Source organism: Cervus elaphus, chromosome 19 (assembly GCF_910594005.1).
Source record: "Cervus elaphus chromosome 19, mCerEla1.1, whole genome shotgun sequence".
Classification (NCBI taxonomy): Eukaryota; Metazoa; Chordata; class Mammalia; order Artiodactyla; family Cervidae; genus Cervus; species Cervus elaphus.
The window spans coordinates 22,652,017-22,664,242 of record NC_057833.1 but is presented as its reverse complement, the minus strand read 5'-3'; the positions used below and the strand labels follow the sequence as shown (position 1 = coordinate 22,664,242).

The 12,226-nt window shown below is 48.8% G+C and overlaps 1 protein-coding gene across 6 annotated transcripts in view; it reads left to right on the top strand.

Moving 5' to 3' along the window:
- The first annotated feature begins 3,178 nt into the window (after positions 1-3,178).
- The window catches only part of MECOM (MDS1 and EVI1 complex locus), a 610,388-nt gene continuing 601,340 nt past the window's right edge, over positions 3,179-12,226 (top strand). For 2 of the 6 annotated variants that reach the window (XM_043875347.1, XM_043875348.1), the window contains exon 1: positions 3,193-3,591. In XM_043875347.1, coding sequence (XP_043731282.1) covers positions 3,555-3,591 — 37 coding nt within the window. In that variant the 5' untranslated portion in view covers positions 3,193-3,554. Of the gene's footprint in view, positions 3,592-12,226 lie in introns of all 6 variants that reach the window. The other 4 variants (XM_043875353.1, XM_043875346.1, XM_043875349.1 and 1 more) reach the window with 4 other exon arrangements.

Genomic DNA, 12,226 nt, shown 5'->3' with positions numbered 1-12,226 from the left:
TAAACTCATCGACTTTCCAAGGACGCACGGTTTCCAGGATGCCCGTTTCCGTGGGAGGAAACGCAAGAAAACGTGGGACACAGTCTACTGCCCCTTAAGGAAACGAATTTCAGGAGCAGAGGGAAAGGTGGACGGTGCGGATGCAGGCAGCGACGGCAGCTCCGACAACTTGTTGGAGGCCTCTTTTCTCTTGGGCCAGCGACAGCTTAGACGGGACGTCAAAGGGTGTCGGGAACCTCAGGGGCCGCTGAACAGAAAGTCACCTGTTGGGTCTCACGGCTGAGACTTGGGACAGGTGGACCTGACGGGGTCCGGGTACTGGGGAGTGGGAACCCGCCGGGGTTGGCTCTCAAGGGTAGTGGCGCTGCAGGCGGTGAGCGCGGTCCGCGGCTGCTGGCGTTTGCTCCATCAGCTTAAACACACTTGAACTAGCACGTTAGTTCTTTTATTAACACTCAAGGCAGAAAACACATGATAAAAGAAAGAAATAAGAAAAAAAGAAAAGAAACCCAGGTTTCAGGTTTGAAAACAAAAGCGATGATTCTGTGAGTACTTTTATTAAACAACAACCACAAGTATGATGCCTGATCTTTTCACAGTGCCTTGGCCCGAGGGCACAGAGGAATTTGTGTTTATTATTTCAGTTAGAATATGTTGGCTTTGCTCGTGTCCAGAAACTCTTGGAAAGACCAGGCTGAAGACCCATTCGCTGAAGCCACAGCAACCCCAGGGATTTGAAAAACCAGGAGGGGAGTGTGCCCTGGCCGCGCCTCATTCCCCACACCCCCTGCCCTCTAGAAAGGCTTTCACGACAGAGATCTCTAAAGTTGGGGGGAAATCAGTTTTGATTTTCTTTAGTTTTCTGTATCCCACCCAATTCTCACAGCCCCTACCCCAACCTCTGGTCCGCCACTGTGGTTTATAATTTTTCAGCAGAAACAACGGCTGCAGCTTCACATGTGGGTCTTGTTTTTACTTGGGTTTGATTCCATGGTCCCTTCATTTTCTATAAAATTGCCCATCACTCCTCTTACCCCCCTTTTTGCAACGGGACCCAAATATAGACCTCCACCCCCCACCCCGGGCATGAGATAAAAGGAATTAAGTAGAAAAGTACAAGGGGCAATGTTAACTTCTTTTGTTTATTTTTTAAGTTCCCCAGAGTGAGAAGGTGAAATGAAACCTCTCAGGCAGAGCCTCCTCCTGTCTACATCCTTACTGGACTCTACCGCCCTTCCTGAAGGTCAAAGACCTTTAGGTTTGGATAGCTGGGAGGGGCTTGGTCCTCTGGACTGCCTCTCTATCCTCTGGCCTAGGTGAGGGTCCCCAGAGAGTCCTTTAACCTGATCAGAAGCAGTTTCTATGAACTTCTTGCTGGTCAGTCTAGTGCGTTTCTCTCCCTAGAGATTTTACTTTGGCGAAAGTTCTCAACTCCCATTTCACTTTTTCCTCTGAGGACCTTTTCTGGTTGGAGGGAAGACTTGCCTTCGTGTAAACTGAGGGAAACTAGTGAACTCAGTCATAGACTTCCGGCATTGACAAATTCAGAATGCTGAAGTGCCTGGTCATTTTGCATGGGCCAAATGTATGAGCACACCACCTGTATGCAGAGGGCAATAGAAACTGTAGAAGGAATGGAAACACCCCCACCCAAACTTGCCTCTTTACTTCAGAGGGAATGATAGAGTTCTCTTGTGCCCATGTGTGTGGACACCAGAGTCTTCTCTTTTGGAAACTGTTTTACTCCTACTTTGTGTAATTTTTTCATCACCCTGTTCCATCTCCCCCCTCCCCTACCTCACATTTCAGCATTAAACATCTGTCTCCCCTGGGTCTTGTAGCTTGATTCTCCAGGGACCTGTACTTACAGCCAAATGCTCCCAGAATTACACAGCTCTGGAGAAAGAGAAATGATGGGCATCCTTGCCAAACTGAATCTTTCAAATTTTAATTTTCTGGAATAAAGATATTTGCGAGCCATTGATGGATAGTACCCTTTGGGGTTGAACCTTGCTATCTGTTCCTAGTTTTGACAGTAAATGACAACAGGTACAATTGGGCATCTCAGTTATCTTCCTTCCCCTACCCTGCCTTAGCCAAACTCATGCCTAGAACCTGCTATTCTTTTCTCTTTCCTTTAACTTGAACATCAAGGATGTATCACTGTAGCACAGAGAAAAAAATTGTGATATTCTTTTATGGTGTCTGGCAGGATTTGCAACAGATATTAATGAGGACATAAACAGCTCATGGAAGGTATTGAACAAAACTGTTTAAGGTAAGGAGGTTGTACCAAGAGAAAATTCACACATACTCGGGATTTATTCATACCTTAAACACAGCTAGCTCCTTTAAGAGGTCCCCATTTCTGCGTGCCCAATTCTTTGGTAAATCCTGTAATTAAAGCAATTTTTCAACAATATATTTCTTAAAAAGTGGTGGTGGTGGGGGAATCTGTCTCCCATCTCTTCCTTCTTATGACCCGGGAGGTCGCGGGTTTAAGCGAATGAGTGAAATGGCAGACAGGCTGAGCTGCAGCAGGAGGCGACAGGGGCAGCGGTGGGGGAGGCCGGAAGGTGACAGCCGACCTCAGGGAAGGCAGAAAGAAGGTCTTGGATGTCAAATGCCCAAGGTTCCCGGACCTGGGAATCAAGGGTGATCATTATTACTTGGTGGGAATAGACCAACCAACTGACATGTTCCAAGGATGGCAGGAAGTATTAGCATTACACCTAAAATCAAGGAAGAAGCAGTTATTTATTCTGCTTTCAGCTTTGAAAGCAGAAGCCGCAATAGCTTCAGTAGCAGTAGTAGCCGCAGCAGATTTCCCGAAGTTCAGGATGATTCTCACTTTCTCCTGGATCGCTCGCCGAGTCCGGTCCTTCTGGTTCTTTAGTGTGGGAAAGATTTTTAAAAGTCTCCTCCCCTCCCCCCACTCCTTGCTTTCCCCCAAGGACCGTACAGAAAATGTCCTGCAATTTATGGTGGGAAAAACAGTAATAGTAATGATACAGGCTTATTAGTGATTCCAACACGAAATCAACCCTTTGCCCGAGTCTTTTCGTTCCTTTTTTTTTTTTTTTCTGGGCGAGGTGTCTGCTCCCCTCCGACTCCCTGCGCTCGTTCCCCGCCCCCCGCCGCCCTCCCCAAGGCTCCCTTTCTCCGCCTCCTCGGCGATTGCCATCTGACAAGATCTCCAAATCAAAGTGATAAATCGCTCCAAACTTTTTTTGGCGGCGCTGAGATGTTGGAGGGGCGTCTAGCGCGCATGTGCGAAGGTGTCCAAACTGACAATGCTGGAGAGATAGCGAGTGTGGATTGAGAGAAAGGGAGAGAGGGAGGGAGAGAGAGTGAAAGAGAGAAAGACAGAGAGTGAGTGTGTGTAAGAGAGAGAGAGAGAGTGTGTGTGTGTGAGAGAGAGAGAGAGAGAGAGAGGGAGAGGGGGAGAGAGAGAGAGAGGAGAGGGAGGGAGCGAGAGGGAGAGCAAAAGAAGGAAAAGATCCAAGAAAAAAAAACCCCAACCACACACCAGCGGCTGCAGGACTGGGCACAGCATGAGATCCAAAGGCAGGGCAAGGAAACTGGCCACAAGTAGGTGCAATATCCCTTTTCTATTGGATTTCCCCCTCCTCTGCCATCTTGCATATCTGTCTACAGCGCTCCGGGAGGGAGCGCGGGGCTGCCTCTCGCGCCGGGGCCCCGGGCGGAGGGCAGGCGCAGCGCCGCTCCAGCAACCTGCCGGTCCCAGCCTCCGCGCCGGCCGCCCGCGCTCTAGCTCCTTGTTTGGGCGCCAGAGGAGCCGGGGCAGCCCCGGAGCCCAGTGCGCGGAGCAGCTGTGGCAACCCCGGGGTGGGGGTGGGGGTGGGGGCAGCCAAGACCTGGGTGGGAGGGAGGAGAGCGAGCGCGAGCGGGCGGGAAGGGGTGGGGTGGGGTGGGTGGGGTGGGGGTGGGGGAGAGGAGCTGCGAGAGTCTCCCCCTCCCCTCCCCTCCCCTTCCCCCCAGGCGGAGGAGAGTTGCCTCTGGCCAACCAGCTAGTCCCGGGTGTGGGAGGGGGAGCGGGGGATGGGGGGGCGGGCTGGGGAAAGGAGCCTTTTCGCGCCTCGGTTTGTTTCTGGGGTTTGGGAAGGCTCGGAGGGAGCTACGGTGGCGGCGGCGGCGGCGGGCAGCCGTGGTGGAGTTGGGAAAAGTTGCGAGGCGGCCGCTGGAAGTTGCGCGGGCTGGCGGGCTGCGCCGAGCGGCTGTTGCGGTAGTGGGCGCTGTGCGCTCCGCCGAGTTCTCCAGCGTGCGCGGCGCGGCGGGAGGACTGGGGTGGGGAGTGGGGGAGACGAGGGTGGAGGCTGTAGTCCGGGTGTGTGTGTGTGTGTGTGTGTGTGTGGTGGGGGTGGGGGCGCGGGCAGAGCCGAGCTACCGGCTCCGCGGAGCCGCGGGCAGGTGGGGAGAGAAGAGGCCCCGCGAGCGCCTGGAGGGCGCGGAGTAGAGGGCGCGCAGCCAGCGACGACAGCCGCCGAGGAGAAGGAGGCCGAAAGGGCGCGCTCCGGCCCGCGAGCTCCAGGCTGGCAGGGCGCCGAGTGACCCCCAGGGGGCGGCCTGCGGGGACACTGGGCTCGGAGAGGGCGCGGCAGAGCCTCCCGCGCTGTTTCTGGACGCAGCCGAGGTCTTGGGTCACTAACCCTCCCCGGCGCCCCCTGCCTGCCCGGCGTGGAGCGGCCTTGGTCACGCGGGAAGAGGGCGATTGAGTTCGGGGCAGGGGCGACGGGACTCCCATCCCCCATGCTTCTCGCCGAAGTGTTGGGTGGCTTCGGTCGGCATTGCCCGCCGAGCCGACAATGTCCGAGAAATCGGTAGCATCAGCCGGGCGTGTAGGCGACGGGACTGGATTTGTCCAAATGCTTCTACGTCGAGTCTAAGGGGACCCGGCGGTGCCGAGTCCCGGAGCGATCCCGGGCAGTTCAAAGCGCTCCTCCGCAAGGTGTCAGCACGCGGGCTGCAGCAGCCTCGGCAAAGCACAGGCCGTCGTTCGCTCTCCCGCTCGCTGAAAACATAATTCTCTTAATTGTTTTGCGTGTGGATCAGAGAACGTAGAGAGAGGGTGGTGGGTGGGATGCTTCTCCCAAGTGAACCCCTAGTCTCCCCCATCCCTGCATATTAAAGCCAAGTAACGCCCCGAGCCTTCCCGCCTTTGGTGACCCCGCCGCAGCCGTGCGGAAGGCAGCGGCATCCCGGGCGTCTTGGTTTCTTTGGCGGTGAGAGTCCGCGGTCTAGCTCAGCGAGATGCTGTCATCGTAGGCGCCTTTCCAGTGCTTCTTCCAGTCCTCACGCAAGCACTCCCTCTCGCCCAAATACGTTTCCTTTCGCTCTGGTCTCAGAGATCAACCTATATATAGGACTCTTTGGGCCATCAGTCCATCTGTTTCTCTTTTGGATATTGTTCATTTCACTTAGCTGCGACAGTGTCAAAGCGCGCCAGTGGAACTCCTGTTTTTCCTGTTTGCGTTTAATGGGGCCGATGTCTTTATTTTCATCTGAGGAGGAATAAATGTACATATATGCTTGGAGGCCTGTGGGCTTCAATTCCGACTGAAGGTTAGTTAGGGTTGTGTGTGTGTGTGTGTGTGTGTGTGTGTGTGTGTGTGTGTGTGGTTGCGGGGACTAAGCGGGGGGTTGAGAGCCGATTTCAACTCTGCCTAAGTTGTGAAATGAAAGCCGAACCCTTCGCGCGCCTCATTGCCTGGTATCCGCCGAAGTGAAAGCAGAACACAAAACCGTTCGAATTTTCTTGGGCAACTTTTTCAACTATTTTAATTACCAAGTTGTTCGCTGCCGAATTCAAACATTCCCGCATGCACAGTCCACTCAACGTCCAGAAACCGAGTCTGGTTTCCTATTTGAGGATACTTGTCATTCATCCAGTGGGAGACCCGTTTATTTTGTCTTTAGTGTTTCTAAGGATGCCGCCGCGGCTTTCTGATAACTAGATGCGAACTCTCACAAACTTTTCTTGCTAAGCCTCAGGTTCCCGCTGGCGCTGCTCCAGCTGTTGCCAACACGGCTGCCTTTCGGACGGGAGCGCTGCTTTATGCAATTCTTCGGTTCTAACCTGGGTAACGAAGGAAATCATATTAAAACTAAGAATTTTTGTATCTTGAAGCGCTGTTTCCTTCCCCCGCGTAGTGCGTGTGAGTTTCCAAGCGCAGGGCGGAGATAGTCGCTGACCCCTGCTGTGAAGCCAGCGAAAACTTCGTGGCTGTGTCTGCACCGGGTTTCTTTCTTTTTCTGGGTTAGGAAGAGGCAGTGTGACCAGCATACTTTAAAAAACAAAACCACCCTTCTTGTTGTAAAAGTAAACACTACAGTGGAATCAAGTCACTTAGAAACAGTTGTTTCATCGACTGTTATTCTTCATGAATTTTGTAAAGTTCTTTGGTGGCCAAGTCCTGTCGCGATCTTGGCTAAGGTACAGGATTCCAAGGATCCAAACCAGGGACCACAGACCCTGAAAGTACCGCTGATGTTAAACTCAGAATGAAGGCACAGCCTAACTCCCGACTTACAGGACTTGTTTTTTCCTTACACAATAGTTAAAATCGATACATTCGTTGCAAATCATTTGGGAGGAATAAACCATTACATTAAAATAAAATAAAGAAGGGAAAAGCAAGAAGACTGACATTTGTACTGTCGAAAGATGGTGGCTTTTATCCCCACCTTTAAGAAAAGAAAACTAAAAGCCAAGCAGTCTCTGGCAGCCGGGTGAGGCTTCCCAGCCGTTTTCTTGGGCGGCCAGGACAGCACCTGGGCCGTGCCAGAAATGCCAGTTCCAACTGTTTCCTTCTGGTGATGGGAAAGAAGTGAAGTTGGGTCTGCCTAGCGTGTCTAGGGCCCGAAAACCGAAGGAATCCCCCCTACCCTACTTCTCCAAAGTGACACCCGGCAGGGTTTCAATCACAGCAATGAACGAGTTGCAACGAATAACCCCCCTTAGCTACCGGGCCACGCAGAAGTCTCGTAAAGACCCAGAAGGCGATGCGATTAGCAAGACCCCAGTGAGGGGGGGGGGGCACTTGTTACTTGTACACTTGATCTCGGTTTAAAAAGAGGCTCTGAAGTAGGTAAGGTAGATGACGACTCTTCCTCTCCTGCTTAAACGCCTCCCCTTAGAAAGCCCAGTACAAAAGAACCGCAAGCCCAGGTTCCAGCCTCCACTGCCCCTGTGCCCATCTAGTTGCGTTTTCCTTTATCCTTTAAAAAGCTCAGATGAAAACACAAAGCTTTGCTTAAAACACGCATTTTATTTGTTTATTTCAGTCTGCTTTTGAGGAGGGGAAAAAAAGCGCTTACCCTGCGGAGGCCCCGTTTAGGAAGGCGGTTTATTTGCCATTACTTGACCATTACCCTGGCTTAGGGCTTCTTTATTGCATTTGGCACTTAGAACGAAGCATTTCGATGTGTTTCGCCAAAAAAAAAAAAAAAAAAAAAATCTGTGTTTAGGGGAAGGTTAATAACGCTTTTCATTCCCCCCCTCACACTCATCTTCAACACTCTGGAAGGGGACGGTTCATTAGCTGCAGGGGCTGGAAGGCTGGAATAAAAGGTTCCTTTCTCAGGTTTTTATTTGTGAGGGGCTGAGGAATCGCAGGTCTGGGGGCCATTGGCTGCGGTGTGTCTGTGTAAGTGTGCCTGAGTGTGTCTTTTGCAGGGTAGCCCAGCTCTTGGCTTTCTGAGCGGAGGCCTCCCCTCACTACCCGTGGGCGGGCTCGGCCTCCTCAGCAGGCAGACATTCAACACGTAGGACGCTCATCGAATAGAAATTAATGTGTCATCCCAACGTTTTTGCTTTCTTCTTTTTTAAAAGTTGAGGGTAATAATTCAGTAAGCAGTTTTTCTTTAAACATCTTGTCGTTTGGGAGTTTATTTTATTTCATTTTTTGCGACTTGGGGCCATGTTATCCCAGGCTGCAGACGTCGCCTGGGGCAGGAAGGCCACAGCTGGGGACTCCTGGCTTCATCCTCCCGGGCCAGGAGGTCAGAGGAGGGCAGGGGAGCCCCGGCTTGTTGCCCTCGGCAGGCCTGGCCCAGTCTCCTCTCTCCCCACACAACCTCCGTTTGCCTCTGCTGGAAGCGGGCCCTGAAATGGAGAAACTTGACTTGTCATCTGCTGGCCAGTGGCTCTTACCGTGTTCCCAAGGTACTCAGCGCTTGGCAGAGCCCTATTCCCAAGCGCTTGGGCACATCTTCCGTTCACTGCCGTCCCCCCCACCCCCCACCCCTCCAATCATCTCAAAACCAGGCCGGGTGGGACTTGGGGGTGGAGCTGGGGAGGCCCTAGAGAGGAGGGAGGTAGTGCTCACCAGAGCGCCTTCCCCTCCACACCTCGCTTCTGCAGCAGCTTGGCTCCTGGCTCCCAGGCCCAAAGCTTCTTCCCTTTCAACATCAGAGATGCTTGTGTGCCTGGCGTGGGGCTTCACTTGGAGCCTGATTTGCACCGACCCTGTACAACACATGCACACACATACACACACACTCTCTCTCTCACATCTCAGGGGTTCAGGGACACTTACTCATTCACTCTCTCTGGCAGAGCAGGCCCCCTGGCCCAGAGGAGAGAGGGGCTCTGGGGAGGTGGCGCAGGAGCAGACAGTCACTCTATAAAGATGCTGGGCACATTTTTCTGGAGAGGTGGTTAACCCTTCTTGAGCTGAAAGTCTCGGCTCTAGGCACTTTCTACAAAGATCTGTGGGGTCTGCTTTTCTTTTATATGAATCACTAGTTTCCTCCCCACTTCATTTGCCAAGGTCCTCGTTCTAAAATTAGATTTTCCCCTTCCCACTCTTGAGTTTACCAAGGAATTCTCAAGGAAATTGGCTGGGTAGTGAGAACAAGTGTGAGGAAGAGGATGAAAAGGAGACAAACAAATGGAACAAACAAGAGAGAGGAGAAAGGAAGAGAGAAGCAGCATGTTTCTTCTTCCTAGATTTCCAGTTTGCACACAGATGGGTATTATTTTTTTTTTCCCCAGTAAATGAAAAAAGTGTAATCCTTGTTAATTACCTTTGCTTACTTGCCATACAAGAAACTTCAGAGACATTTCTACATAAGGAAGAAACTGTTTACAAAACTCTTTCAAAAGTGTGACATATTGCTCTAGTTCAGCATTAAAAAGCTAAACACACTTACCGTCCTTTGAAGTGCCCTGGCCAGGGCAGCTTATTTGAGTGCGGTTCAGATATTGCTGTGGGTATAACTAATGGCCTCTACCTATTTAGCTCAAGTGGGAGGAGAGAAAGGCCTGAATTCCTTGTCCAATGGGTCCCTCTGGAGACTGGATTCTGGCTCCTGGCCAGTTCTGTACAATGTCAACATTGAATATTTGAATTCCCAGACTCTATTTAACAAGTTTCTAAATAAATAAACTCATTGTGTGTCTGTGTTTAAAATTATTTCACCTCTTCCATAAAAGCCACAGTGTCTTATTACACTGGCCTTGCAAGTTGATTTTTTTTTTAAAAATAAACAAACAAACAGAGCTTAAGGATTTTTAATAGGCAGATCTTCACAATTTGTGTTTTACAAAGACATTCTCTCACGTGTGGCTGGGTAGGTGCTATTTAGAGGGATCTTGGGCTGTTCTGTGTGATGTGGTAGTGAATTATACTAAAAACCAGGCTAAGTTCAGAAAGTCAGTGCAATATTAATCACATCTAAAGGGAGGCCTGACTGTGTAACTGTACTGTCTTTAGATATTTGATAATTTTGCCTGCTGGGTCCTAGAAGACAGAGAGCTTCACTGATGTGTCCTAAATGGCTATCTGTAGGCTACCGCAGTCTGTAAATATTGGTAGGTGTGGAACTTTGCCCAGATGGAGTTTTCTTTCTGAGCACTTTTTCTTCATCTGTGTCTGTCTCTGTAAGCTGGAAGGGGTAGATACACATGTTATCCTACTGTTTCAGTATGGGTCTGAAATGGACCACATGAATCCTATGGTTTTACTCATCTCTCAGCATTTGAACATCCACAGCATTTTTATGCAGATTGGAACATGCTTGTTTTAAGAAGTACACCCATAATTAAAAAGAAAAGGCAAGTTCTGGTCCTCTTGAAAGTGTGGACTGCATCTGGAGTTGTTAGGAAAGAAAGTGGAATTCACTCTAATTTATGTGTATAAAGGACAACATTATTAAAAAGAATGGGATTTGAAAGGGCACACAGCAAAACCTATAACATTTAGCTGGTAACATGGAGAGCTCAAAGCCAAGAAAAAAATACCACCAACCCATGCAAACCCTAAAATAGATTACAATGACCTCAGTCATTTTCATTTTAAAAAATAATAGCCATGATTAAAATGGGGGGAGTGTTTTACTTGGAACTATACTCTTCTGCATTATTATAAGAGCGGTTTTGTGGTTAAAGAACTGTTTCATTATAGACAAAAAAAAAGCAAGTGAATTTTTAATCAAATTCCTGACTCTTCAAAAGCTCTCACTTTTGAATTACTTCTTATTTTGATTTTAGTTATTATTCTTATTCATCAGCAAACATGCTGCTTTTAGCTTATATATATAGCCAAATCCTTGACTACTAACGTTTGAAAAAAATTCTAAAGGAGAAATTTTATTTGGAGAAGATTTTTATTAATTCCTATAGTAACACCAGACTAGGAATTGGTGGCTATAAAAAAGGAAGGAGCAAAGCTTTCTTAACTTTGTTTAAGAACCCGCTTAAAGGAATTACTTTTGTGTGTTAAGGTTGTTCAAACTATGACATTTATGAAAGTCTTTGTAATAGCACTTGGTGGGCTTTGGGGACAAGCAGACTTAAGAAACAAATACTGGTGAGTAGGAATGAGCCATCTGGTCGTGAAGGTTACCACTGTGCTTGTCAGTTTGCATCTGGATGTGGTCCCTGATTGAATAGCCAGGTCATCTTCAAGCAATTGAATACCTCTGAGCTCCAGGGTCTTTACTTGTAAAGGAAGAGTTATAACATCACTTTCCTAGGCTGCTGTAAGAATAAATTGGAGTAAGTGTACCCCCTGTACCTCAGTCACAAGCCATCATTCAATCAATCTCAGTCACTTTCCTTGTTTGATTGGTTACATTTTCCAAATTTTTAAGACATCCTCCCCTCCTCCCTATTCTGTTTTCATCCAGTCTCATCTGTAGACCTATTTGCATGTATATAGTAAGCAGTTTGTATATCTCCTCATCAATCACGTCTTCAGGATAAATGGGAGTCATATGTAAAATTTGGACAAGTCAAAACTGTCTACAGCAAGCCAAACTAAGTGGTACCTTTATTCTGAAAACTTGAGAATCTTCCTTTGCCCCTTTTTGGGGGAGGTGAGAGGCACTTTGTGCATAGAGTGGGAGTTCACTTTTGCTCCACAGGTGTTGGCATTGTATGTACACAGCTAAGTTTAGTTGTGCACACCCTCTAGTTCTCATGATCTCTTGTGTATGAAAATTTTACTTTTAAGAGAATTAGTTAAAAAATTTTTTTAAATTATTAATTTATATATTTATATTTTTGGCTACAACATGTGGCATGGGAGATTAGTTCCTCTGCCAGGGATTAACCCTGGTCCCCCTGCATTGGAAGCATGGAGTCTTAACCACTGGACTACCAGGGAATTCTGGGAATGAGATTTGTAGTTCACTTCACTAGAGAAGAGCTGAGCTACTCTTTTCTAAATGAGGGGGTTGGAGTAGAGCAGAGCTTGTAAGCTTGAATGCCTACAGGATTTGGCAGGTACAACAAATGCATGAGGCACGGCGGTATGTGTGCTAAGCACCCTCTTATTTTTATTTAAAATGTTGACATGGAGCCTTTGTACTCCAGAGCTAGAGGCAGTGGTGGGGATTGCCTAAAGCTGGGGGTTCAAGCCTTTTCTAAATGTGCCCTAACTCCCTGCTGCATTTGGGAAAGGTGGCCCAGTGCTGCTACGTCTTCCATGTTTAAGAGAAGCCACACACCTGGATTGTTCTGTGAATTTTCCTCTACTTTATAGTGTTGACTCAATTTAAACAGCAACATACAGCATTTGGCAGATCCAGCCAAACGCCTCTACTTGTCATGTATAGTTCACGGACCCTGGTTTTGCAACGTCTGGATTAAATGATCTACAAAGGTCCTTCAAAGTTCCAACATTTGACGATACCCACAAGGCTTCCTTAATATTACCTTGTGTTTCTAAGATCTATATCTTCTTCCTCCACCCCAGAGTTA